The sequence below is a fragment of the Mustela nivalis genome (assembly GCF_964662115.1).
Source record: "Mustela nivalis genome assembly, chromosome: 12".
In the NCBI taxonomy this organism is placed as follows: Eukaryota; Metazoa; Chordata; class Mammalia; order Carnivora; family Mustelidae; genus Mustela; species Mustela nivalis.
Genome location: NC_139031.1, coordinates 98,354,637 through 98,381,362, shown reverse-complemented (window position 1 = coordinate 98,381,362; position 26,726 = coordinate 98,354,637). Strand labels below are relative to the sequence as shown.

General features: G+C 46.8%; 1 protein-coding gene across 1 annotated transcript in view; it reads right to left on the bottom strand.

The window, feature by feature from the left end:
* EGFR (epidermal growth factor receptor) overlaps positions 1-23,721 on the bottom strand; it is a 63,904-nt gene extending 40,183 nt beyond the window's left edge. Inside the window, exons 1-12 of the mRNA XM_082691735.1 lie at positions 23,573-23,721; positions 22,396-22,579; positions 19,354-19,488; positions 13,927-13,995; positions 12,752-12,870; positions 11,343-11,484; positions 9,694-9,810; positions 5,793-5,919; positions 5,624-5,697; positions 4,723-4,813; positions 1,623-1,822; positions 591-723 (exon numbers count right to left, since the gene is read on the bottom strand). Coding sequence (XP_082547861.1) covers positions 591-723; positions 1,623-1,822; positions 4,723-4,813; positions 5,624-5,697; positions 5,793-5,919; positions 9,694-9,810; positions 11,343-11,484; positions 12,752-12,870; positions 13,927-13,995; positions 19,354-19,488; positions 22,396-22,579; positions 23,573-23,653 — 1,472 coding nt within the window. The 5' untranslated portion in view covers positions 23,654-23,721. The remainder of the gene's footprint in view (positions 1-590; positions 724-1,622; positions 1,823-4,722; positions 4,814-5,623; positions 5,698-5,792; positions 5,920-9,693; positions 9,811-11,342; positions 11,485-12,751; positions 12,871-13,926; positions 13,996-19,353; positions 19,489-22,395; positions 22,580-23,572) is intronic.
* Positions 23,722-26,726: the final 3,005 nt, after the last annotated feature.

Below are 26,726 nucleotides of genomic sequence, written 5' to 3'. Positions count from 1 at the left end.
TTCTGCCTCTGTCCTTCAATTGTACTTTCCTATTAATTTATTTTAGTCATTATTCAAGGACCTTCAAAGCTTTATATCCATCTCAAGATTCCCAGAGAATCGACAGACTGTACTTCTACTGATTGCAGATAAATTCAAGAGTGGTTATGTGGTTGTTTATTCCTTTGTCCATGGTTACATTTAAAGTTATATGCATGGTTCAATATTTCTTGAACATAAAACAAAAAATTAATGAGGAAATGTAATTTATAGGGAGAGTGTCTCACAAAGAAAAGTCTAGATGACTGTGGTCTCGGCCATATGAACCACTTATGACTTTTTTGTCTGTCTTGGGAACTCTGTGTGGCTTAGAAAAATAGCAGAGATTTCCAAAACAGAGACTCTATAAATTGGTGGACTGGCATAAGTCATGAAAAACGTTTGTTCATTTCCTTGTGTGATAAACAGCTGTCAACAAATATACCACAAAAAAAAAAAAAAAAAAGGAAGAAGAAAAAAAAAGGCAATAGGATCAATGTGAACAATCATAAACCTAGAAAAACAATCTCCTTATCTTTTAGCAAAATCAAGGGGTTACAAAAGAACCTTACCCCTCCAGAACATTGCACTTCTCCACACATTCCTTGCCCCGGCTGACGTTTCTGCAGGACACACAGTCTTTCGGCTCTGGGCCCCAGCAGCCCTCTGATGAACACAAAGGATGGCAGACGTGGCCCATGGCCTCTGGGAAGACAGGGTAAGCCACAAGGGGTCAGCTGCAGCACTGTGACTAGAGGGGCCAAGCGTGAACGCACCCACACCGGTAAATGAGGTGCTGGGTCCTTTGTGACCTTGAGCAGCATGGACGTGCAGAGGGGGAGGGGTGCCAAGAAGCAGGGACACCCAATTGGCTTCTCGAGGTCAAATGCAAGTTCCGTTCTCCCCACTGGGAGTCAAGAGTTCCTGGACTGGACCTGGGCAGCATTCCGCTGATGAATGTCACAGCTGATGGAAACATTGGGAAGGTTTGTGGTTCCTGCCATGTGCTGGGCACTGGGCCAAGAGTTTTACATGTAAAAATTTCATTTCATTCTCTCACTGGCAGCAAGAATCACTGAGAAAGCCAAAGCCTGAAGAAACTATGTAAACCGATCAAGGTCTGGAAGTTAGGAAGGGCTAGAATTGGGGCATGAATGCAGACCTGCTTCTCCCAGTGACCAGGCAGTGCACATGCCCAGCTTCCACAGTGTCCTATGGCTCCCTAATCAGACTAGGAAATGTCAGCATAAAATGTTCATTCTATCTGCAGGCGTGTGCATGTGTGTTGCTAGCTACAGTCATCAGAGGCTGAAATGAACAGGGAGAAACCTATGGCTAACAGGTAAAATAATACAAAATTGATTTCCATTAATTACAAATAATCGATAGCTTAAGCCTCAAGGCAAATTCATCCTGTGAAATACGTGAACTGGAAACAATTCCAAGGAATTTGATATGGTAACTTCACAAATTAGGAATACACAGATTTCTTTTAATCTGCTTCTTCAGGAATGAAAATGTAATTGAAATGTTTGGAAATATTCTAGATTAAAATAAACGACCCAAGGGAACCATCTCCACAATCAGCCAGAGTGATTACTTACTGCAGCCTTTTTCATCTTTGTTGTTTATAATTTTGGTTTTCTGACTTGAAGTCCCAAATAGTTTTTTCCAGTTTATTGTATTCGCATAGCACAATTTTTTGTTTCCCGAGATGATCACATCCCCATCACTGATCTCCTTGAGGGAGCGTAAACCCAAGGACGTTATGTCCAGGCCGACGACCGCAAGAGAAAACTGACCACTACAGTGGAAAAAGAAACATAACGTGAACAATTGCAAAAAGATTCTATCACTTAAAACCTTATTTTTATTTTCTGGACCACCTGATGTTTACTACAAACTGCTTGCCAGCGACTGTAAGTTATACTGTAGTACGTCTTTATTGCAACTTACAAGAGGTTTTTTTAAGCAATAGGGAAAAGCCAGTTCCTTGTTCACTTAGTATTTTTGACTTCAGTGGCATATGGGGGGCTGAATAAATGTTAATGTAATTATTATATTTACTGCTTTTTTTTTTTTTTTGCCTGGGGATTGAAAGTATGTTCTAACCTTTTAAATATCCAAATACTTGAAAAAAAAAATCACAAGTTCATTTTTTCCATCCACCCACCTATTCATCTATCCATCCATCCACTCACCCATCTATCCATCCACTGGTCCATCTACTCATCTATGCGTGCATGCATCCATCCATCCTTCCACCTCTCTATTCATCCATCCATCCACCCATCTGTCCATTTGCCCACTCACCTATCTATTCATCCATGGATTCACAATCCATCCACCAACTCACCCATTTGTCTCTCGACTTGTCCATCCACTTATCTATGGATGCATGCACCCATCCATCCAGCCTTCCACCTCTCTGTTCATCTATCTCCACCCATCTATGTACTCATCTATGCATCCATACATTCACCTATCCATCCAACTACCACTCATCTATGTATTCATCCATGGATTCACAATCCATCCACCTACTCACCCATCCTGCCATCCATCCACCCATCTACCCACTCATCCATCCATTCATTCATGGATTCGTCCATCCAACCACCCACTCATCCATCCATCCATCCATCCATCCACTGATGCACTGATCCATTCACCACCCATCCATTTATTGAACAAACATTCAAACGACCCAACTCTGTGCTAGAACTCTATATGGCTATCAATGGGTTTCCATCAAGTGACTGGATGAAAGTAATTCACGCTGAAGGGAGGGAAGTCTTGGACCACCAGGCAGGGCAGGAAGGCAAGAAAGCAGCTGATAGGTGCTGAGCACCAGGGGCTTCTACTGGAGCAGAAACCTGAAAGTGGGGAGGCCTGGGCAAGAGGTCTGGGGAAGGTGGAGGAGGCCAGAGCACAGAAGACTTTGGACACCTTGAGCTTGGTTGTTGTGTGCAAATGATGGAAAACCACAGGAAAGAGATCTGTACTTTTAGGAAGCTCACGGGACACCAGGACAGAAAATGGACCAGTGGAGACAGCACTGAATGAGGAGATATCAGGTAAAATGACAAGTTTAATGTGGACATTCCTGCTCTCCTTGTTTCTCTTTCTCTCCCAACACCATCCTCCTCCTCCTCCTCCCTTCCCACAACCTGGCTCCTGAGGAAAGCGAGGAGGCCTGTGTAGGAGACCTGTGTAGCACTACCATTTAGAAATTCTCTCTTGCCATGTGCCCACAGAAGCCTAGACCCTTGAACAAAGCCGGAGTCCCCTTCCCCTGGTGAGCCACACCTGGAGCTGGTGGTCACCCTGTCCCTGTGTATCACTGGACTCCTCATTAAATGTGAAAAGAAAAAAAAAAGTGATTCTAATTTTATTTAAATTCCTAAAACTAAGTCAAGTGGTACATCCCTGTCACCCAAAAAAACTGATCTCTCTTGTCTCTGCATTAATCTTGGGCAAAAGAAATATTTTTGAGAACTCAGAACAAAAGGGTTTTTCTGTGCAGTTAGTATCAGAGATGCAAAGCCAAGATGGTTTTTAAAAAGCAATATATATTTTATGTGTACTTGTTCTGATATTCTTTAATATTGAATATCATGTTTAGGGTCAATTAACGAGTAATATTTCTAAGTATCAGACTTTTTTTTTTTTAGAAATTTTAAAATAATTTTTTTGGTAGATTATTAAGGTTTTTTTTTTAATTTTTTTATTTGATGGACAGAGATCACAAGTAGGCAGAGAGGCAGGCAGAGACGGAGAGAGGGAAGCAGGCTCCCTGCTGAGCAGAGAGCCTGATGCGGGGCTCGATCCCAGGACCTGAGCCGGAGGCAGAGGCTCTAACCCACTGAGCCACCCAGGCGCTCCTAAAATAAATTTTGACAGAGAGCGACACAGAGAGAAAGGGAACACAAGCGGCGGGAAGGGTGGAGGGAGAAGCAGGCTTCCCACTGCGCAGGGAGCCCGATGTGGGGCTTGATCTCAGGACCCTGGGATCATGACCTGAGCCAAAGGCAAAAGCTGAACAACTGAGCCACCCAGGTGCCCCCACATCAGACTGTTTCTAAGGCAGGTTTGACAAAGAGATTCTCAAACTCTTCTTCCCCACAAAACTCATTATTACTCTTACCGTACCAAAGATACTTATATGTGATTTTTTTTTTTTTGTCAGAGTTGGAAAAGTGGCAATCCTGAACAAAACACTTATTGTTAAAAAGTCTCTCCACTCCCTCTGATAAGATGTGCTCATAAGGACATGTCACCTCAGTGGTCTTCTTGCCAAAAATGCACAACCTCAATCGAATCATGAGGAAACATCAGCCATTCTACAGAATGTTTGACCAGCACTTGGTAAAACTGTCAAGGCTATAAAGGATAAGAGTAGAAGTTGGGACAGTTAGAGATGAGAAGGGACTGAGAAGATGCAACAGCTAAGTACAACATGGCGCTCACAGGCAAACGGCTAAATCTGAGTGATGTCTGGTGCTGGAGTCAACACCATGGCACCGATGGTAATTCCGCCATTTTGTCCTCGTACCATGTGTAGGTGAGAGGTTAACAATTGTGCAAGCTCTCTGGAGGGTCTTTATAACAGTTGTGTAAGTCTAATTTCGAACTCTTCATGGGCTCTTATCTTCAGAATAGATAAATAAATAATCTACCAGGCTTTGTGCAGGGTCAACTTACTGTTGCTTTGTTCTTCCACGTATGATTTCTAGGTTCTCAAAAGCATGGAGGTCAGTCCTGTTTTCGGGCCAGGCCTGAATCAGCAGAAACCCTAGAAAGGCAAGAGGAAGGCTCAGACACCCACCACTTAGAAATGTCTTTAGGAGACATTTTAGGAATCTTGAGACATTGTTATTTGAGCAGGAGAGGTGAAGATTTGATTTGATTCTTTTTGTTATCTTCACCAAGAATCTACCCATGGGTAGATAGAAGCCAAGGCACAATTTTACAGTGGGCACCCGCCTCTCTTATAGAATTCCCATCCCTTGCTGCATCTCTCTTACCACCCAACTTCCCCCACAGCCATCCCATGGTGCCATGGCCCTGATAGCTGGGCTGGGCTCCAAAGCTGATGAACCTAACCCTCTCTGCTCTTGATGGCAACCGCCATGTTTGAGCTATCAGCACACAGAAGGAGATTCACATATTTTCCTTACTTAATTCCAATCCTCAAAACAGTCTTGTTATTTAGGTTCAATTACTCCCTTTTTAGGGGGGAGGGCAGGCACATGAGGGCCAGTCTGTGGGCCCGAGAGCCTATGTTGTTCCCTCAGGGTTCTGCCCTTCTTTTCCCCCCACCCTCAAACGTCACTGGGTCATCAGGACGTCTGGCCAGGGCTGAGGAGACGAGGATGAAACATGTTCACAGGGATGACTCAAGGCTCTGATTAAAGTGTTCACCTCTTCCATGCAGGGGAAATTGCGATCATGAAAACTATCAAAGAACTCACGAGTCATTAATGGTAGAAGTTCAGAAGAAATGTTTTTATGATGCTGAGAGAGAAGCAGAGGCAGCCACCAGTTCTCTCTCTAAAACACCCATTTCCCATTCATGTTCATGTGACATGGTAGCCGCACATACCTGTTATTTCCTTTACAGTTTTTAGAATGTCCAGTTCCTTTGGATCGAGAGGCAGAGTACGCGTGAAGGAGTCACTGAAACAAGTAACAGAATGATCATTAACCGTGTCTGCCCGTGAACAAAGTGGATTTTGCGTTTCCCTGTTCCAGTCTCTTCCTCTGTTACTTACCCTCTAAACGCTACAGGCAAGATATGAAGATCTCCGCTGATTGACGTGCAATTTTTGAAGTGTTTAATATTTGTAGCATTTATGGAAAGTGTGTCTTTAAATTCGCCAATGCCTATTCCATTACACACTGTAAAGATAAGGGAGATGTTTATTCCCTTCACATATGTTGAATTCAGAAGAGCTCGGGTTCCCCGCGTAGAGGAGAGCGGGAAGAGAATTGTAGCCATGAGTCCGTCCCTGCAGGCCATCACTCATTCCTTCGACAGGAATGCAGGCCCGCTGGTACCAGTAATGAGGGTGAGGGCTTGGGCTTTGGGTGGCTGGAGAAGACGATGGCAGCCTCATAGCTGGTGATGCCCTCAGCTGGGCTTGCATTCTCCTCCTCACGATATTCCCACTTTAGGACTTAGCCCAATTGCTCTCCCCCATCCCTCCTTGGCAGTGGGATCCGGCTGCCGACGCCAGGGCCGCCTCTGCCCAGCTCTCATGAAGCCACTCCTCTGACTAAAACTCAACACTTTGTATGGTCCTAACCTGGGTTACAGCTTGTTGTCTATTTTATTTATTTTTTTTCTAAGAGTTTATTTATTTATTTGACAGACGGAGATCACAAGTAGGCAGAGAGGCAGGCAGAGACAGAGGAGGAAGCAGGCCCTTTGCTGAGCAGACAGCCCGATGTGGGGCTCAATCCCAGGACCCTGGGATCATGACCCGAGCTGAAGGCAGAGGCTTTAACCCACTGAGCCACCCAGGCACACCTCATTGTCTATTTTAAAGAAACAATGGATCTGGATTATTTTTATTAAAAAGAGCAAGATGTGTTCATTTGAGAATGCTGCAAAGTAGAATCAAGGGACCAAAATGACCAGAGTTTCCACTGCAGGATATTTTGAGAAATGTTATTTCCAGCTACCCTCCAGGGTTATGTCATACCAGATTATGTCGGGTTTTTGTGTGTTTTCTTTCTTTTACATCTTCTGCTGTGAATGTTCCTCATATTATAAAAACTATTTACGAACATGATTTTTAATGGCTGTCTTACATTACGTCATAGGGAATACTATAATAACTTTTATCAGATAAACTGCTTTTCTTCCCCTGTGTTTACTTGAACCAAATGCTTTGATCTGTGTCCTATTGCTCCATCAGTCTCAAAGGCCCTTTTCCACACTCCAAGCCCCTTTATTAATTTATATCCACTCCTAAATTTCCATCTCAAATGCCATCTCCACCCTAAAGTCCGCTTATCTGTTGTAATTCTCCCTCTAGAATTTGCAGAGCAATTTTGGTACCTATCTTCCAGACTTATCTTGACTTTGAAGTATAATCACTGGAAATCTCATTGCTCAGGATAAGGTCCTGTTCTTTCCTCGCCAGGGGTTCTAGGAGGAGCAGTTAAGCTCTGTTGCACCAGAACTGCCACCCCTCCCACCCCCCTTCCCCCATGACCTTGCGCTCCACTCCACTAGGAGTCCCTTGTTGCTCGTAAGGAAACCAGCCATGGCTGACTCTGGTGGCCAAGACTGGGTCTCCAGGCTCACCCTATGGGCCATGTTTCTCTCTGGTTCTGAGAAGCTACTCTAAGGAGTCCTGGGTTGAAGGGCTCAACCAGCCTTCTAGGGCTGCATCTAACACACGGGGGTTATGGGACTCAGGGCCTGGCTTCTTTAGGATTCACAGGGTCTGGCTGACAATGGTGAATGAGGGGGCCCTCTGAAGACTTGCCATTTAATTACAGGTCTGGCAGAGAATTCCATGGTTTGGAGAGAATATTCAGGCTCTCTCTCTGTGCTTGTGCGTGACAGTGTGGTGGGGTTACTTAAATCCTAAATCCAGAGACCAACTGTATATGCACCCCTAGACTTCCCTGGCACCACCTTCCTTACCCAGGGGTACTGCCCTGTAGCCAAAAGGATCGGAATCGGGGATGTATAGAAAATTAGGGAATGATAATTACAGGCGAATCAAACTGTTTGTTGAACACAAAATTAACAAAACCAAACCAAAACCATCTCTGATTCTATCAGTCCACTTGAGGATGCTGACAGAACCCTCTCTCTCGTACTTCCCCTGTGCCCGGTACTACCCCACATTCTTATTTTCCTCCTTCCATGTCTGCTCTGCCAGACAGTCTCCTGAAGCCAAAGGATACTCTTCCATCAGGGCACCTGCCCCAACTGCCCCAACTGCCCCAAGGAGTTGCAAGACCAGGAAGACATGGACTTGGCCCACAAGCTCATGGGTCTGGCTTGGGACCTCGACTGCACGAACTTCAAATCTCGACTGCCATTCTTAGCTGTTGAACTGTGTGCAAGTCATTGAGATTCTCTGTTACTCAGTGTCCTCATCTGTAGAATGGGAATCCTAATAACAGACTTCCCTGTGGCATCGGGAGAATTCAATGACATGGTACAGGGAAGGTGACTCTGCCCCACGGGGACACCTGTGAAATGTGAAACGTGAGTAAAGAGGGGAGTGATCCGTTTTGACTGAAAAGACTGATGGCTCCCCAGGGAAGGTGGCACCGGAAGTGGACACCCAACGTAAGCAGCTATACACTCAGATGTCATTTGTAATAGCAGAAGAGTGTAACAGTCAAAATGGCCACATAAAGGGAGATCCATTGAATAAATTATGGTACAGCCACAGAAGGGAGCCTACACAGCTGCACCACAGGATGAAGAAGATTCATATGACTTTATCTGGAGTGATTTCCAGGGCCTATTAAGGTTAAGAAGAAAAGTACAGAGTTTAGGTAGTATCTTTTGAGTAGAAGACATGACTGGGACCTGGGGTGTGTGAAAGGGACACAGGAGGCATCTGGAGAGGCCATGTGTGGGACAATTCAAGTACCCAAATGAATGACAGGAACAGACAGGAAACTGAATAAAGAAGATTCCATGACCTCATATAGGAACTAATTTTTTTTTTTTTAAAGAATGTCAGTAAATAAATGGGATGATAGAAAAAGAAAACCACTCTTTTATACCCACCAAGATATCTTATCTAATCTGTCACCATCAGTAATGCAATAACATGGCATCATATGACACCTGATTTGATAAAATGAGAGGAAATCAACATGACCTAGGCAACGCTCCTGTCCCAAACACCCAACCGGAAGACGGCCATGGAAAAACAGTCAATGAAGCCAAACTGAGAGACATCGTGCAAAACACCTGGGCTGGACACCTCATGGCTGGTCATGGAAGACAGAAGAAAGCAAATGAGGGGAGGAGGGCTGAGACACAGCTATTGACCAACGAAGATAACGCGGGCAGGACATCTACATGAAACCCATGATTCTGGACTGAGAAGAAGCTAAAAATGACTTACGTGGGACAGGAGGGGGAAGCCTGAGTTGAATTGGGTACTAGAAAAGACTACTGAGTTGATGTTAAGTGATCCTGATGTGAACTCGTCTTTCATTACTTAGGAGAATGTTGCCAATTGTAAGAAAACATGCTGGCAAATGTAGGGGTGCTGTGTTGCAATATCTGTAACTGTCCTCTAATTCAGAAGAAACTTGTGCCCAAGCACGCACACACGTACAGACGCAAGTATAAAGACAGTGAAAGCAATGGGGCCAAACATTACAAAGTGGGGAATTTATGTGAAAGGCATACGGGTGTGCACTGCACTACTCTTGCAACATTTCTGGGTGTTGGGAAGTTTTTACAAAAAAAAAAAAAAAATGTAAAAGGCAAATTAATAAGCAGGAGTAAATTGGCCTTGAGGAGCCTCCAGGAACAGGGCATGATATGAAGGCAGGAAGAAATTTCTGAGCCTGAAGGAAGAGATGAGCTCAGATCTCTTCCAACTGTGATGTTGGGCGGGCTGGTGGACCCCAGCTTTGTGACCAGACGAAAAGCCTTGTCCCCACACCCTGAAGGCTTCCTACCTTTGCGGCAAGGCCCCTCACACTTCTTACACTTGCGGACTCCATCTTCCTCTACCTCGTAGCTGTCGGAGCTGCAGGCACGGACACACGAGCCGTGGTCGGTCACCACGTAGTTACCTGCAGGGACAAGGAAGGAAGGTGATGAAAGCCACACCAGGTGTTCCTGGGCCTCACACAATTGCCTCATATTCTCCTACAAAGGAGCCGATGAAAAGGGCCTCTAACCCTCTGGTTTTATTTACTTGAAGGACAAAGAATGAAAGGTTGCCCTCAGAAAAGGAGTCAAGTTCAAGAGTTTTAACAGCTTATCAAACCACGGTACGGAGAAATATAGCTCATCACAGGCAGGAAACGGATGGGATAGACAGAGCCTGGGGTCTGCTCACAGGTTCGGAACATGTCTTTGCAGCTCATTTTTCTGTCAACTCGACCTTCACGACCTGTGGTTAAAGTCTGAATGTTTATTTAAAATAAGTGATCTTGATCAAAGCCCACTAGTCCACATCTGAGGATGGATGGAATTCCCGTGGCCAGCGTGCTGCCTTCTACGGTCCCGCCCAGCCTGACAAGCTTCCCTTGGCCGGGGGGGGGGTTCGTCCCACTGGGTTCTGCGTCGAGCCACGCACGTTCACCATCTCCTAAGCCTCCCCTCCCTTTGGAGTAACTTACTAGTCTTAACATTAACACAAACATCAATATGTTTTTGGGGCTCTATGTGTTCCCGTTTTGACTTCCCCAAGTATGTCCTCAAACATATTTACCAGTCATTTGCGATTTTCATTCTATAAATTGTTTGCCTTTGCTCTCAGGCTCTGGTTTCCTGTGGGTTTTTAAACTCTACCTGTTAAACTCTCCCTCAAAGACGACACCTGTGTCATCATTGTGGCAATTCTGTAAGACGTTAGTTCGTTCGATTCTGTGTGTGTGTGTGTGTGTGTTTTTTTCTGCATAGGATTTTAAAAAGTTTTTGGGTCCACAAATCTGGTCGGGCAAATCTCCCCCTCATAGCTGGGCTTCCAATTTTTTTCTCTTGATCTCCCCTCCTAGAAATCAAGATTGGTTTCTAATGCTCCTTTAATTCGACAACTCTACACTTTCTCTGAGGACACAATTCCCATCATCATTTCCCTGAACATTAGAGCCACCTGTTGATGCAAACACAAATGAGCAAAAGCCAACCCAAAACAATTCAAACAAAACCAAACAACAGACAAAGGGACTCCTCTGAAGTTCTAGTTCCCTTAAGAGGCACAATTTTCACCAGAATCTTAACCACTAAAGAAGGCAGGTTTCCTGACACGCTTTCTCATTTAGGTCTTTTCAAGACCTGATGGGCACAATAGCTGAACAGTGAAGTGGCCCAAACAGACAACCGAATATTCTGGACAGCTATTATAGCTGGACCTCAGTCCCTGTCCTGGCCCCCACAGACTCCAGAACAGACACTGGTCAGCAGAGCACCAGCCATCGCCTGTCACCGTGGTGGTGACCTGACTCTTCACCCGTGCACTTGGTGACCTGCCTCACAGTGAGGCCAACACACAGACCCAAAGACTCCCCAAGACAAGGGACTCCAGGATCCCAGGGGGAGACAAAGAGGAAAGAGACGCCTGATAAATGAAAGGGTTTTTTGCATGTGATGAACTCACGGGGGCACTTCTTCACGCAGGTAGCACCAAAGCTGTATTTTCCCTCTGGGTTGACGTCCATCTGGTAGGTGGTCGGGTTGTAGAGCATGAGCGGCGGGCAGGTGTCCTTGCACGTGGTTTCGTCGCGGAACTTGCGGCACACCTGTTACAGGAGCACAAAGCTCGGGTTATAGTTCTTGACGTCCAGGATTTGATTAAAGCAAAACCAAGCAATTCTGCCCTCCCGCCCCACAAACCTAGTGAAGCACTTTCAGAAGAGTCGGAAAGACCTTAAAAGTATGATTTTTCTTGTTCTGTCCTAGCTGTGATAATTTACGGATTATGATGATAAAAACCCACGTCTTTATTATTTACAAATGATGAAGGAGTTCACTTGCTAGATGGGTCCCTGTGGAGGGAAATTAGTTTTAAATTCAATCTCCTGGGTCTCCCTCATAGGGGACACGTAAGGATGGGTTTTGGCATGTGTTGCCAAACTGCAGAAAACGCTACTGGGGAAGGCTGCTGTGCAGAGGCGACCCGACCACATACACGGGTGACCTGAAGACCCCCAGGCCGTCTCCCCTCCAGCCCAGACCAACCAGGTCGGATGCAGCCTCTGGCATTTAACAACCTCTGCCTCCCTGAAACGGGCGTCTTCTGGATCCCACCTTAGGTGGGCCTCCTCCTCTGGAGCCCATGGGCGTCTCCTGGCACTTGGGGCTGTCCAGGGCTCGCGTCTGCCAGCCCTCGTGTCTCTAGGACGCCCAAGGTGCACACTATGGGGGCCACCTCCGGGTAGTGCCCACCGCCCACTGGAGCGAGGAGGCTTTCGTCAGGGCTTTCTGCAGTAACAGGGACCAGACCCAGTGCTCTGGGACCCCCTGGGGCGGGGGTGGGCAGGAGGCTTTGAGCTGTGCTGGGGATGGGTCAGAAGAGCTCCAGCCACGCGTTCAAGTCTGTGCGACTCCAGGGACGTGCCTTACCGTCTCTGTGTATTTATGCTAAGGGGCCTTCCGGTGTCAACTCCGTGGGTTTAGACTGAGATGGAATGACAGAGAGTGTGACAACAGAGCCGATGGCCACGAAGAACACTAAGGACAGACAGCTCGTATTTAGTATTGATGCTCGTCCCACGCCCAGGCCCCGGTCACGGACGCCACGTGCACTGTGTCATCGGAGCACTTAAAAGGCACTGTTTACTACGCATCACGCTCAGGTGAGGAAACTGAGGCACGGAGGGGTCAGAGGATTTGCCTGAGGTCACCCAGTAAGTGTCGAAGGCAAGATGATAGAGGGGGATTTGTCCCCTTGGCCAGTGCTCCCGCAAGTGTGATTTAGTGATTTCTCCCACAGGAAGCCCCTCTCAGCCATGGCAAGATAAGCCCCCCGGGGGGTGGTTGGCTGGGGGTGGGGGTGGTCAGCCTTACCAGACAGTCGCTCTCGCGGGGCCCCGTGCAGCCGGCGGCACACTGGTTGTGACAGCAGTCGCTGGGGGACCTGCCGCGGCAGCGCCCAGAACACTGCTGGGCACAGATGATTTTGGTCACTGAAAAGGAGCAAAGGTCACCGGTGAGCTCAAGAGCCAGGGAGGGTGGAAGGGCCACCCCTCAGGTACCCTGCAGAACCCTTGAAAACGGTGGGTAAAGCGGCCAACGGGGGGTGAATTCAGCAGTTCCCCAGCTTGTTAGGGCTGCGAAACTTCACGTTCTGCCAAATCACACCGAATCGTGACCTTTCTTTTTTCTTTTTTTTTTTTTTAATTTATTTATTTGACAGAGACAGAAATCACAAGTAGGCAGAGAGGCAGGCAGAGAGAGAGGAAGGGAAGCAGGCTCCCTGCTGAGCAGAGAGCCCAACGCGGGGCTCTATCCCAGGACCCTGAGATCATGACCTGAGCCGACGGCAGAGGCTTTAACCCAGTGAGCCACCCAGGCGCCCCAGAATCGTGACCCTTCTGTATTCCGCCTCTTTTTCCCACTGATTTTCAGTCACTTCGGAGGACTGACCAGGTCAGGGCTAGACTTTTAGCCGCGCTCAATAATTACGCGCTAGTTAGGACTGAGGTTTGTGGTGATACGGAAAATGCCATCCGATAACAAATGTGCCTGCCAGAAAGTGGTGAGTTAAAGGATGAAACTGTCACATCACAATTAAACCAAAGGTCAGACGGTGAAATTTGAGGCAGACGTCCCCAGATCCCTTGGCCGCCCATGCTCCCAAATGAGGATTCCTGGAGAAAAACCCTCCTGCAAAGTACTGCTCTTGCTTCTGTAGACACGTCCCTGAGGGAAAGGAAACCAGAGGGGCTGGGGACAGGCAACACGGGCAAGTCTTCTGTTCCCAGGAAGATATGCCAACCCCATGGTTCAAAGAAACTGGCTGGCTTGTGTGTGGCTGCCTTCCGCTCATTTATGGCAGACGGGGTGCCCCGACCAGCCCACAGTGGATTAACCGCGTGCACAGAGATCGGCAAGACCATCATTCTCTCGACTGCTGCCATCTGACCTTCTGGAGTCTCCCAAGGGAAAAGGCACACAGTCTGCTCCGTGGAAGGGGAGGAAAGTGGACCCGCGTTGATCTGAAATGCTGCTTGCTGACTTACATTTCTGGCAATTCTCCTTTCCCGGACCCCAACAACTTCCATTGGGACAGCTCGGATCACACTTTTGGCCTAAAATGTAAGAGTAATAGTTAAAATTCATATCTCAGGGAAGAGAACAGTGGGGTGAGGGGGTGGGAAACTGGAGGCAAGACTCTGAGCAATGTGACATTCCAGAAACAAGGAGCAGCTCCCAAATTTCTAGTTCTCCATTTGTCTGTTGCTGGCTGGTTGGTAAGGTGACTCAAAAGACTTTCATAGAAGAAAAAAAAGATGAACCGCGTTCTGTTTTTATTTATGTTTCAGCTGCAGAAATGGAGGCAGACAGTAATGAGCGACTTCTCACAGCTGTGAACACTGGGGTTCAAACGGTCCAGGTTTCACATGTGTTTAGGCTTGGAGAATTCTCCAGCCTCTCCAACAGCGCTAAGGGTGTCCAGTCTGGTGGGGTGGGTATGACCTACAATATTCCCACTCTGCCCATCTCAAGGGACCTGAGGGTCAGTGATCCTAGGGGACCTGGGCTCCTGCATATAAAGACCCCTAGACCCAAAGCCAGACAGAGGCACGGTTCACGGCTCAAAGAGTCAAATATTCGGGCGCCTGGGTGGCTCAGTGGGTTAAGCCGCTGCCTTTGGCTCAGGTCATGATCTCAGGGTCCTGGGATCGAGTCCCGCAACGGCTCTCTGCTCAGCGGGGAGCCTGCTTCCCTCTCTCTCTCTCTGCCTGTCTCTCTGTCTACTTGTGATCTCTGTCTGTCAAATAAACAAATAAAATCTTAAAAAAAAAAAAGAGTCAAATATTCACAGTGTGTGTCACCTTGCGGATCAGCTAAACATTAGCTATTGATTTGTGAGCTACTGTGTGGAAACATTTGATGTCCATCAATCAGTGTTTGCAGGGATCAACTACAGATTATAGCTGCAGAGGTTTTAAAATCTCACTAGTTGTGTTTTTGTTTTTACTAGCATGGAGATACTTGAAGACCAAAGCCTCTCACCTGTATAAAGAGAATGGGTTGGGAGATGGACATCAGGGAGGGTATGTGCTATGGTGGGTGCTGTGACTTGTAAGACTCATGATTCACAGACCTGTTCCCCTGAAGCAAATAATACATTATATGTCAGCTTAAAAAAGAGAGAGAAATTGATTGAGAGAACAGGTCAACCACCAAAGTTTGTTAAAAAGAGATCAGCTGTGCAGGTATATTTCACAGCAAAGATATGGGAACCTACAGGGGTTCCTGTATGTCCCAAAGCCTCCCACAGTCAGGAAGAATTTAATTCCTGGTAGAATCTAGATTTCAAATGGGAAGAGCTGATGATTTCCTAAGTTACTGTGGAACCCGGGCACCCCTTTCATGAGACGCAATATCCTTCCCATCACCCCAGGGGGGAAGGCTGGCAGTGCAGTGCTGGTGCTCCTAGGAATCAGGAGTCACGGGGAGCCCAAACCCCAGATGCATGGCGTGGGCTGGGCATTGTGAAGCAGAGGGACAGAGACAGAGAGACAGGAAGAACAAAGCAGTACACAGAAGTGGTGAAAGTGCTTGTGTCTGGACTGTGAGGCATCTTTTTTCTCTTTACCCTATCCTTCCTCATAATTCTCAAACCCCTTATAAACATGCAATGGGTTTACAAAACAAAAACATTTACAATGAAAATGCTTAATGGCCTCTTCCTGTAGTGGAGACAACATCTGCTGACCCATGAATCAAGGTTTGCTTATAATTCTATTATTAACCCTCTGTTACAAAAAAGGAAATGTAGGCAAATTACATAAAATATGGATAATAGAGAAAAGCAAGAGGAGGAAATGAGAATCATCGAGAAGTAATCAATATATATACAAGTATATGCATGTATATGAATTGACGTCACACTGTACTTTGTATCATAATTAAAATAAGCTAATAAAAATGTTACGGCAATTTCTCCATGCCTTTAAATATCCTTTTACATAACATGATTTTCTTTTTTTAAAAAAAGATTTTACTTATTTATTTGAGAGAGAGCAAGCGAGAGTGAGAGCATGAGCAGGGGGAGGCGCAGAGGGAGAGGGAGAAGCAGGCTCGTCACTGAGCAGGGAGCCCGATGCAGGACTTGATCCCAGGACCCAGAGATCATGACCCGAGCTGAAGGCAGATGCTGAACCCACTGAGCCACCCAGGTGCTCCGTAACATGATTTTCAACAGCACGGCTATACCATCATTTCTTTAACTAATCTCTTATTTTTAGATATGTAAGTTGTTTTAAAAATTCATTACAGGTAAGGCTGCAAGGAGTATTCTCGCACAAAAGCATTTTTCTATATCCTTATGCTTTTCACTCGCCTTATTATTTTTTTCTTCGTATTCCTAGACATGATGAGTGCACACTTTAAAGCTTTAATACATATTGCTAAAATTCTACCCCGACCGTATTTTATTGGTGTATTTGCCCACAAGAAGAGGATGAGGACTTCTGCTTCTCAATACCTCTCCTCAACCAGGTATCTAAAAGTCGAAAGGAATCCAAATCTTTTGTAAAGGCAAAAATGATGCTTCTTTATTTTGACCTTTTTAAAGTTACAGTAAGGAATAACATTTTACTTTATTTCTTAGGCATCGTGTCTGTGTTGGAGCAGCACAAACTGCTCATGTCTTTGGCCCTTTTTTTTTTTTTTAACTGGGAGGCTTGCCTTCTTGGGATACCTAAGACTACTTTACACCATCATATTATCAAAAATATTAACCCTTTCCAAGGCAAGCAGATGATGCACAATATTTTCCTGTTTGTTATTAAGATTTCTTAATAGGGAAGTTTTCTTGTATGCCATCTGACTGGGCTTTTCTTCAGCTTGAAAATACCAATAAGCATCTTCATGTTTCCTTCTAGCACTTACACATATATTCAGTAATTTATTGTATATTATATGATTTGGAATTTGTATTGGTGTGCAAAGCGGATGATTGATTTAATTTCCCCTTAAGGAAACCCACCTAATTGAACTTCAAATTCCGAACTACATCAACCGTAACATCACATGGGGGCACACTGGGTAACCTTTTTGATTCTTAAATCCGCTGCCCATAAAATACTTAAATCACGTGATGAGATTTTCCTGGATAAAAATGAAATGCGACAAGTTCTCAGAAGGCATGTGTAGCTTGAAAAGCTCTAGGCACGGGCAGGGTTTCCCTTCCCTCAGGAGCGTGGCAGGTTCCTCACCTCGTCACTGGTCGGGTAATTAATGAGGAGAATGCAAGTGGCAGGTGGATACTGTTCTTTTAAAAAAAAAAAAAACCCTTATAGTTCTGGCACTTTGATATCGTCCCCTTAATAGTTCAATCACTCTGGAACGATTTACTGAATAATAAATTCTTTCCTCATTTGCTTGAAATGTCATTCCTTTATGGACACTTAATTAAATTTTAAAAAAAGATTTATTTATTTGACAGAGATCACAAGTAGGCAGAGAGGCAGGCAGCCAGACAGGGGGAAGCAGGCTTCCTGCTGAGCAGAGAGCCCAATGCGGGGCTCGATCCCAGGACCCTGAGATCATATCTGAGCCACCCAGGCTCCCCTATGGACATTTAATTTAGTGAGGCTTATTCTTACTGTCTTTCTCTTCTATGTCTCTGGTTTATTCTTTAGTGTCTATTCGTAACCCAGCACTCTACTGGTTTACAGTTCATAGTCTTGTCTTATTTGAATCTTGTTATTGCAAGAGCCTTCCTTCCCAGTATTTTTTTTTCAGGGTCTTCCTCATGGTCTTGGTGTGACGAGGACAGGTGTGCCATTTGGGCTGTTGGTTCTAGTTTATGGCAAACCCATCCTAGCCTCACAGCCGTCCAGTGTCCGTTTTTTGGGTGTTGTTATAAATGTCCACAATTCAACCTCCCCATTGTCTGTCCATCAGACAGCTGAGGAAAGGTTAAGCCGGACATCATGGATAATACAAAATTTTGCGTTATAGGATAAAGTCTGCAGTTTCTTGCCACACTGACCATCGGTTGGAATCCTGTATTTAGGAGACAAAGGGGCTCGACACCCAAGTTCACGGCATTATTTGTAACCACCAACAGGTGGAAGCAACCCAAGAGCTCACCAGCTGATGAACGGACCAACAGAACACGTGCACACAGATATCCCCCCAGTGGACAACGGACTACTCCTCATCCATGTAAAGGTAAGAAATTCTGACATGTGCTGCAACATGGAGGAAACTTGAAGACAGTAACCCAAGTGACAGAAGCCAGTCACAGAAAGCCAAGGACTCTGTGACGCCCCTTCTGTGAAGTCCCTAGAGCAGTCACACTCATAGAGATGGAAAGCAGCCTGGGGTTGCCAGGGGCTGGGGGAGTTGGAGGGGGAGTTCCTGTGGACCGGGGACAGAGTTTCAGTTTTGCAAGATGAAAAGAGTTCCGGAGACGGACAGCGGTGATGACTGTACCACAGCGGGAATGTACTTTTACTACCACCGAACTGTACCATTTTTAAGAATGGTTCAGATGGGAAATTTCATGTTAAGGGTATTTCAGTACGATAAGCAAATAAACAAATAAAATAAGATACAATGAAGTAACCAGAAGGGGGTTCTAGTCAATTTTGAAGATCCACAGGAGCTCCAGATTCTTTGAGACCAAAAATAAATAAACCAACAAAACCCCACAAAGAAACCCCCGGCACAGAAACGCGTATGCAATGCACAGTTTAGGGAAACAGAGAAGCAGGAAACGGTGATGACTTGTTTTAAAGGACTGAAAGACCAGGGAGACCAGGGAGGGGGAGTTAAAGAGGAGCCTGGTAACTGTAAGCATGTGCCTTCAGAGTTTCCCACACAGTGTTGCCAAGGGTCCAAGTGGTGCAGCCCTGACCTACAGCCTGGCCCCCCGCCAGCCTCCCTCTGGCACGGGCCGCTTCGCCGATGAATGGCGGGGACCAGGTTATGGGCACCAAGGGGAATATGGACCAACAGCCCCCCAACCCCCACCGCTGTGCACTGTGCCCAACTTTGCTGGGGCTCTATTGTTGGAGGCCAAAGGTCAGCCTCCCGTGTTTCCAGAGGGCCTGGCACTGCTCAGCAGCCCGTCGGAAGCACACAAAAGCGTGGCTTGTCTCCTCTGGGCAAGATGGGAGAGGCCCCTGGGGCCAGCACTGACGGCTCCTGTCAGCAGCCACACGAGGGCTCCGTTGTCGTGGTAGGGGGTGATCTGCCCAGTTCGCAGGCACGCCGACTGTCCCCACGAGAGACCGGCTTCCCCGAGGTCCTGAATAAGCACTCTTCTAGCAGGCAGAGCAATTGTTTACTACTTATTTTTGGTTTAGATTAATCTGCTCTCTGTCACACTCCCAACGCCCAACATGCTATAACTCTGTGTCCACCTCCCCCCACCCACCCCGCAACCGTAGGAGCTACAGGCAGAGGGGACTTTCTGGAGCACTTACAATTGCCCGCATGGTTCTGGAAGTCCATTGACATGTTGCTTACAAAACTGTCGTCCACGATGTCCTGCCACTTGATGCTGTCCACGTTGCAGAGGACAGGGTTGTTGCTGAAGCGCACGGCGCCCTGGAGGATTTCTGTGCAGGGAAAGAACCTCGGTGACCACAGGGCCAGGTCTGTCAACTCCCGCAAAGCACAAAGCACGCACGCATTTCTTTACCTCTGGAGTTCTGCTAAAGCAGGACCCCCACAGAGCTCGGGCAAGGGCAGGGGTGGGGGAGGCAGCTGAACTATGAGGGGTGGTAGTGTCACAGAGGAGTTGGGCTTTCCCCATGAAACTGGCCTGGAGCACAAACCATCAGAATGCAGAGATACGGGAGGGAAGGAAGCTGTGTGGGGTGAAAGTGAGTGGGGACTTGGAGCGGAGGGGCGTGGCAGACACGCACTGTGGCCAGCAAGGCCAGGAGAAGGGGCTGACGCTGTGAGGTCCTCAGTGGAAACGGTGGCCGGGGAGTGAAGGGGGGGCACGGAGAAGGCTCTCTAGCTACGGGGAGGAGAGGACAGGCGCCAGGAATGCCACTGGCAGGAAAGACTATGTTTCACAGGAAGAAATGACACAAGATGGAAAACCGGGAATGATGAGAAAAAGGCAAGCATGAGTGTAGGGAGAGCGCCGCCTGGACGCCAGCCGACAGAAACGGTTCCTGACCGACTTCTGTGCACAAACACCGCAGCTGGGGGCGGGCAGGGGTGAACTGGATGTAGGAGCTGACGGGCCAGGGGAGCCCGAGGGGTCATGTGGCTGGCAAGCTCGTGCCCCACCCGAGACCCCGCGGGACGCAGGACACAGCCAGGTACTCTGCTGGTTTATTGAAACACACAAGCTTAGCTAATGGTCACAAGGACCCCACCAGGTAGATGACGCCCAGCAACTCCTCAGGCAGGGAGCAGACCTGCCCCAAGGACAGAGCACAGACATGAAAGAGGGGGTCCTCCCCAGGAGGAGCTCCGAGGCTGTCGAAGAGAACGACACTTCCCGGAGCATCGTGTGGCCTGCGGGGGGGAGGGGACAGCAGGCTTTCTGAAGCCAGAAGACCGAGCCAATGCGTGTCGGTGGGACAGGTGGGCGTTCTCCCCGGCGGACGGTGGAGAAAACCGCAGAAGGAAGGCAGGGAGGTCCAGAAGGGCCAAACTGTGGGGTGCTGGGTTTAAAGTCAGAGATGACAGCAGGACAATCAGGAGAGGGCATCCAGTCAGGAGGCAGCCAGAGTCAAGAGGGTAAATCTCTAATGGGAGGTCAGAACCGGAACCACAAAGTAGGGGCATCAAGGCTGCTGTGACCCTCGTGAAGACAGAGGTGCCAAGAAGAGTGTTTGTGGTCGGGCCTTACAGAACACCTTCGGTCTGCCATGGTGAGAAGTAAAAGGTCAGCAAAGGTGCTAGACGATTCGGGTGCCCCTGACTGGGTAGCTTAGAAGAGAAAGAGGCCATCGGCCTGGGTGCCGTCATTCTTCTATTTTTACTTTCAGTACTTAATGATTTTATTCTTTGTGGTGGGCACTGAGTTGATTTTTAGCACCAGTACTTGATTAGGATGGAAAATTTCACATTAAAATAGTTATTTGATCACAAGAAATCACGTGCACGCATCCAACCCCATCCCGAAGCGGAAAGAACACCAACAAGGGGAATATGAACTCCTCAGTGCTTTTTCCATAGTGATTCCCTGAATCCCCCCCATGCCCAGGAAGTGTGTGACCATTGTTACCCACAGTTTTAAAGCAGAGGAAGCTGAGACACAGAGAGAACCCGCTCCAGGGGCATCTGGCTGGGGAGTGGTGGAACCAGGCCTGGAACCCAGACAGTCTGGCTCCGGGTCCACGCTCTTAACCGCACCTGCCCGTCACTGCGACAGAGCATGAGGCCGGACGGGCAGATTGAGGCATGCTGGACGCACATGCCATTTTGCAAAATGTGTAAATAGCACAAATTAGTATCAGCATAAACGCGAACTATGTGCGTGGTGCTGTGAGTACCTACTGTGCTGGGTGGCAAGTCTTAGGGCCGTTTCATAGGATGGCCAAACCCAGGAGCCCGACTCTAGTCTGTGCCAGCCGTTTTGGAGTCTGGGTCTGGACGCCTTGTCTCATTCCAGTGCTGTTGTCTGCCAGGCTCCGACCACTCCCAGGACTCCCTCTGTTCTGCACCCTCTGCTGGCACCCCCTCTTTCCTGGTGGGCCCCCTTCCCATCACAACTGCATAGCACGGGGGAAAGGTAAAGACGCCAGTGGCCATTTTTGGCCTTTTTTTTTTTTTAAATGAATTTGGGACCTTAGGAGGATCACTTTGCCACCTATGTGCGAGACGGTGGCAGTGTAAACACGTGCAATGCAGAACGGGCTGGGCCTCATGTTCCCGAAGTAACAGGGCCGGCACCAGCGCCGCACCCACCACATTGCAGGGGCACGCTTCTGTTATCTTCACTTTTGTTTAAATCAACGTCTGTCTCTCCCACCCTCTTCCTTAGCTTCTACTTGGAGGACCCTCATGAACATCCCACTCACGGGAATTCAAACTCTGCAACACCGTCATTCTCTGTCCTTCCCGTCAATGTCTCTGTCCTTAAGTCATGCTCTGTGTGACAGCATCACTCTGAAAGCGGCCTCCGACAGGGGAGGTTTTTAATGCATGTCCCTTATACCCGAGGTCCAGGTAACAGGACCGGCCGTTTACTCCCTCCCTAGGCACAGAGAGCCAGAAGCCCAGCCAAGGTCGTCTGGTCTCTGTTTCCAGGAACCAGTGCCGTTTCTTACTAACTCTCTGGGTATCTCCTCAGGGATACAGGGCAAGTGGTACCTGGCTTAAATCGTCCCTTCCCATCACTGACCGTCTTCTTTAACTTCCACCTACTGTCTCGGGCACGTAGCTAGCACACGGAGCATCTGTACTGGACGGATACGAGACTTCTCTGAGTGGCACAGAGAGAGGTGACCGGTTCGCTGAGCACCTGCAGCCACAGTGTCCCCGCGCCCGGGGCCTCTCACCGTGTAAGTTTCTCAGGGGAAGCTCCTGCAGCCCGGTTTTGTTCGTGCCGTAGTTGGATAAGACGGACAAGGCATGCATGTTTTCATAGAGCACGTTTCCTCGGATGATCTGCAGGTTTTCCAAGGGAATCTTCTCCACGGTGTTCAGGGCAATGAGGACATAGCCGGCAACTTCCTGGATGGTCTGAGGAGACAGAACGGGACCACGTGTTTCTCTTGTGAGGAGTTCCGGAACGCAAGGTCGAGCACGCGTCCAGGAAGCCCAGGGCACCTGAGCGAACCACGCGCACGAGTGACCGATGGACATAAGGCAGGCAGAGGACTACAGTGGGGATGTGGGTGGGGGAGGGGTGACAGGATTTCCGTGACTCCTACACTTTTGGCCCTTGAGCCTGCTGGCAGGAATGAAGGGCGAGGTGCGTTACTCAGGAATGCTGTAATTCTCATTTCACGTGGTTTTGGGACACTCAGAATAAAAAGAGAACATTTTATTAATTCATTTTGTATCTGTCTTGCATGCTTTCTTATTAGAAAAAAAAAATAATAACCCAGAAGACCAATTCAGCTAGGACCAAACTCTGAAGCCTTCAGAGCTGGGTCCTTTTGGCTCACTAGAGCCTGCTGTGAAATATTTGGGAAATGTGTGAAGTGGTGTAGAGGGAATACCAAGGAAACAGGAAAAAGCTACAAAGTGGAACTTATTTTAAAGTTCCAATTAGGGGTGCCTGGGTGGCTCAGTGGGTTAAAGCCTCTCCCTTCAGCTCAGGTCATGATCTCAGGGTCCTGGGATCGAGCCCCACATCGGGCTCTTCTGCTTGGCAGGGAGCCTGCTTCCTCCTCTCTGCCTGCCTCTCTGCCTACTTGTGATCTCTGTCTGCCAAATAAATAAATAAAATCTTAAGAAAAAATAAAGTTCCAATTAAAGAGCCAATACAGCTAAGACAATGGTTAGACGTTTAGTATCAGGGTGTACGATGATGGTGGAAAGCCAGGCCGGCCTGTTTCTCTGTATTATTTCATAGCTGTAACTTGACACTAGCCGGAAGAGTGGTTTTCTGATAAAACTGGCATCTGTAGCTCCCCAGGACTTGTAGTTGCCAGAGTGAAAGCAAATACACTGAGGTTATACTTCTTTTTATCGTTATTTGGGTAAGATGGTCAATTTGATAGAACTAACCTTTAAGAAGGAAAGGTCGTAATTCTTTTGCATGTAGGTAATTTCCAGATTCCCAAGGACCACCTCACAGTTATTGAACATCCTCTGAAGGCTCAGGAAGTGGTCTTCAAAAGTGCCCAGCTGGGTGAGCCGGTTACTCGTGCCTTGGCAAACTGCAAAGAAAAGGGAAAAAAAAAAAAAGATATCACATGAAACGCCAGGTAAAGTAGCAAAGGTAAAATAAGAGGGTCGCACATTTCAACTAACTTTTTTGAGTTTCGGTGACTTGCAGTATTAATTCTGATAAAAGGTCACTCAAGACGTATGGGACAAGAAAACGTTTGTCTATATAAGGAACAGTTCATAATATATAATGTATATATATAATGCAGGAAGTCATTTTCAACTGTTAAAAATTCAAGGGGAAATAGGGAGAATTCTATGAAAATCTTTAAGACAACACAGTCTTTTTTTTTTTTCTTCAAAGATTTATTTATTTATTTCAGAGAGAGAAGGAGAGAAAGGGAGTGTGAGCGCGTGCGATGGAGGAAAAGAGAGTCTGAAGCAGAGCCTGACACACGGCTCCATTGCAAGGCCCTGAGGTCATAATCTAAGCCAAAACCAAGAGTCAGACGCTCAACCGACGGCACCATCCAACCACCCCAAGACAAAACAGTCCTTTAAAGCTTTGGGAGACAAACAAACAAAAAAATGTGTCATAAGGTATTTAAATAATATAATGACAACGTTGAGCTATTAACTATATAATGCACTTTTTACTTTACAAAAAAGACAGAATACCACATTACTGTGCGTCCGAAGGATATTTACAAACATAACATAGGCTGGCCAATATTTTCGGACTACAACTTCGTACAACTTAAAATCAGTGACAAGAGTGTCAATTAAGATCCAACTGGCTAGAGATTAAAAATATTCATCTATACTAATGCATCAAAGAATAAATCAAAGGACTAATTATATACCTAGAAAATAATGAAATGGAAACATACGTTTAAAAACACACTCAGCTACTAAGAAACCGACGGGTCCTTCTGTTTGTCTCCGTGGACCACAGGTGAAGGTGAACTGCTTTGCATTTTTTGGCAGGACACAGCCTTGGTACACTTAACCTCCCAATGTTTACTTAATATACAAGAAACAGTTTGAAGTAGGGGACGGAGTTAGCCTATGGAAATACACTTGACAGTCTATATTTAAAAGCAAAGGAGATTATAATAAAGTCGTACTTACAAACCCAGCTCTTTGAAAGACATGTTTAAGCAAGCATACCAAAACAAAGAGGTTGGGGCTTTTGAAGCAGGGAGCTTGTTAAGAGACTGCACTTTGAACCAAAATTACCGTAAGAGTGAAGAAATATGGCCTCTGGCTTTGGAGGTTAGGTTCAGGACCAGCCAGGTTCTGCCACCTGTTTGCAAAGGCATGACTGCTATCAGCAGCCAGGCGGTTGGACGCCAAAACAAGGCCAAAGTCAATATGCAGGTACTTTCCTCAGAAACACTTTCTAAATTTACATTTATATTTTATAGGCTTCTTTGTTCCCTCTTCACGGGAACTGCCCGGAAGAGCACCGTCTGACCATCCGCCCTTTGCATTTTTGGGCCACGGCAGCGAGCCCAAGCTCAGACACCCCCTAATCAACCCGAAGCATTTACACCAACATTCAGTGTGAAGCAATCACCACATCCTCTTTGACTCTACAGGGATTTCCCTCTTCTCCTCTTTTGTGGTCTCATTCAAATCTGGTGGTAGCGAGAACTCTCACATGGGAACTACGACAGTCCGACAATACCGAGCCCCCGTCTGCTCCAGGGGCAGAAGGGTTCCATAAGTCTCCCAATATTCCATCTGGATGGGATGACCCAACATCTCCGGGCTGCTCTCACTTGGGGGTACGGGCTACTTCGATTGCAACCTCAATCTGGAACATCTGTACACAGCTGGCAGCAATGCGTGCAGATGGGGCCAGACTGATTTCCCAATTCCAAGGTCTTCAAAGATGCCACCACCAATGTAGGTACAGGGTTGTGACAATAACCCATGACCTTTCGGCTGGCACATGTTGAAACAAAAGCTCTTTTCCCAGCTGGCAGACCATGGTCTCTCCATTTCAGCCTAAAACTGACTGGCTGTCATCTCGGTGGCACAGTATTGGTCACACCCTTCATCCCAGCCAGGTGAACAATGTCCCAGAACTTGGGGTCGGAGCGCATCTCTGAAGAGTTTCTTCAGTATCCAGAGAAATGAAAACTGTAACAGTTGCTTTCATTTGAAAGAATTTTTTCTTTTTTTTGGATTTTACTTATTTACTTGAGAGTGCTCGAGCAGGAGCGGGGGGCAGGGGCAGAGGGAGACTCCCCGTTGAGCAGGGGCCTGAAGAGGAGCTCCATCCCAGGACTCTGAACCCTAGGCAGATGGACTGAGCCACCCAGGCACCCCCAGTTGCTTTCACTTTAAATGATACAGAGTATCGGCTTGTAAATTTCTCTCAGCTCAACCAAAGAATTTTTATTACTAAATCAATGACAAAGAAACTTTTGTCAGTAAGAAAGGAAAACATGCCCTTTAAGTCTAGCCTGTTACATTATAGAAAAAATAATTTCAAAAAGATTGTAGTTGTGTTTTCATTCATTCATTCGAAAGATGCTAAATGAGCTCCTAAAATATTTGATGAATACCTATCATGACCCTTTATTGTTTACAATTAGTATTCTACGTTCAGAAAAAGAGATGCTACATTTGTTAGATAACAGCAACATTACACATTATTGATGTGAACATTAATTCAAAAAACATTTTGGGAAGTAAGTGCACAACCTGTGTGAACAACTAAATATGCTTTAGAAAAGTTCACGCAAAATGTTGTTCATTTTTTTAAATATGGCAAACAACTCCAAACTGCCGTAAATGCTCATCTTGTCCAGCATGTGCATTCTTGGGAACAAGAGAGCAGTTGGTACACTGTGTGACTCCATTTAAGGCGAATCCATCTTGAATTCTATTCCAGGATTAATTGCTAAAGTCTCAAAAGAAATGATTACAAAGCTGTTTCTTCTGAGGCTTTCTCCTGCCGTCTGCCACAAAGGAGAGGACCGTGCCTTAAAAGTCCAGAGTAAGGATCAGACTGATTTGACCGATGCCTCTTGATTCAACA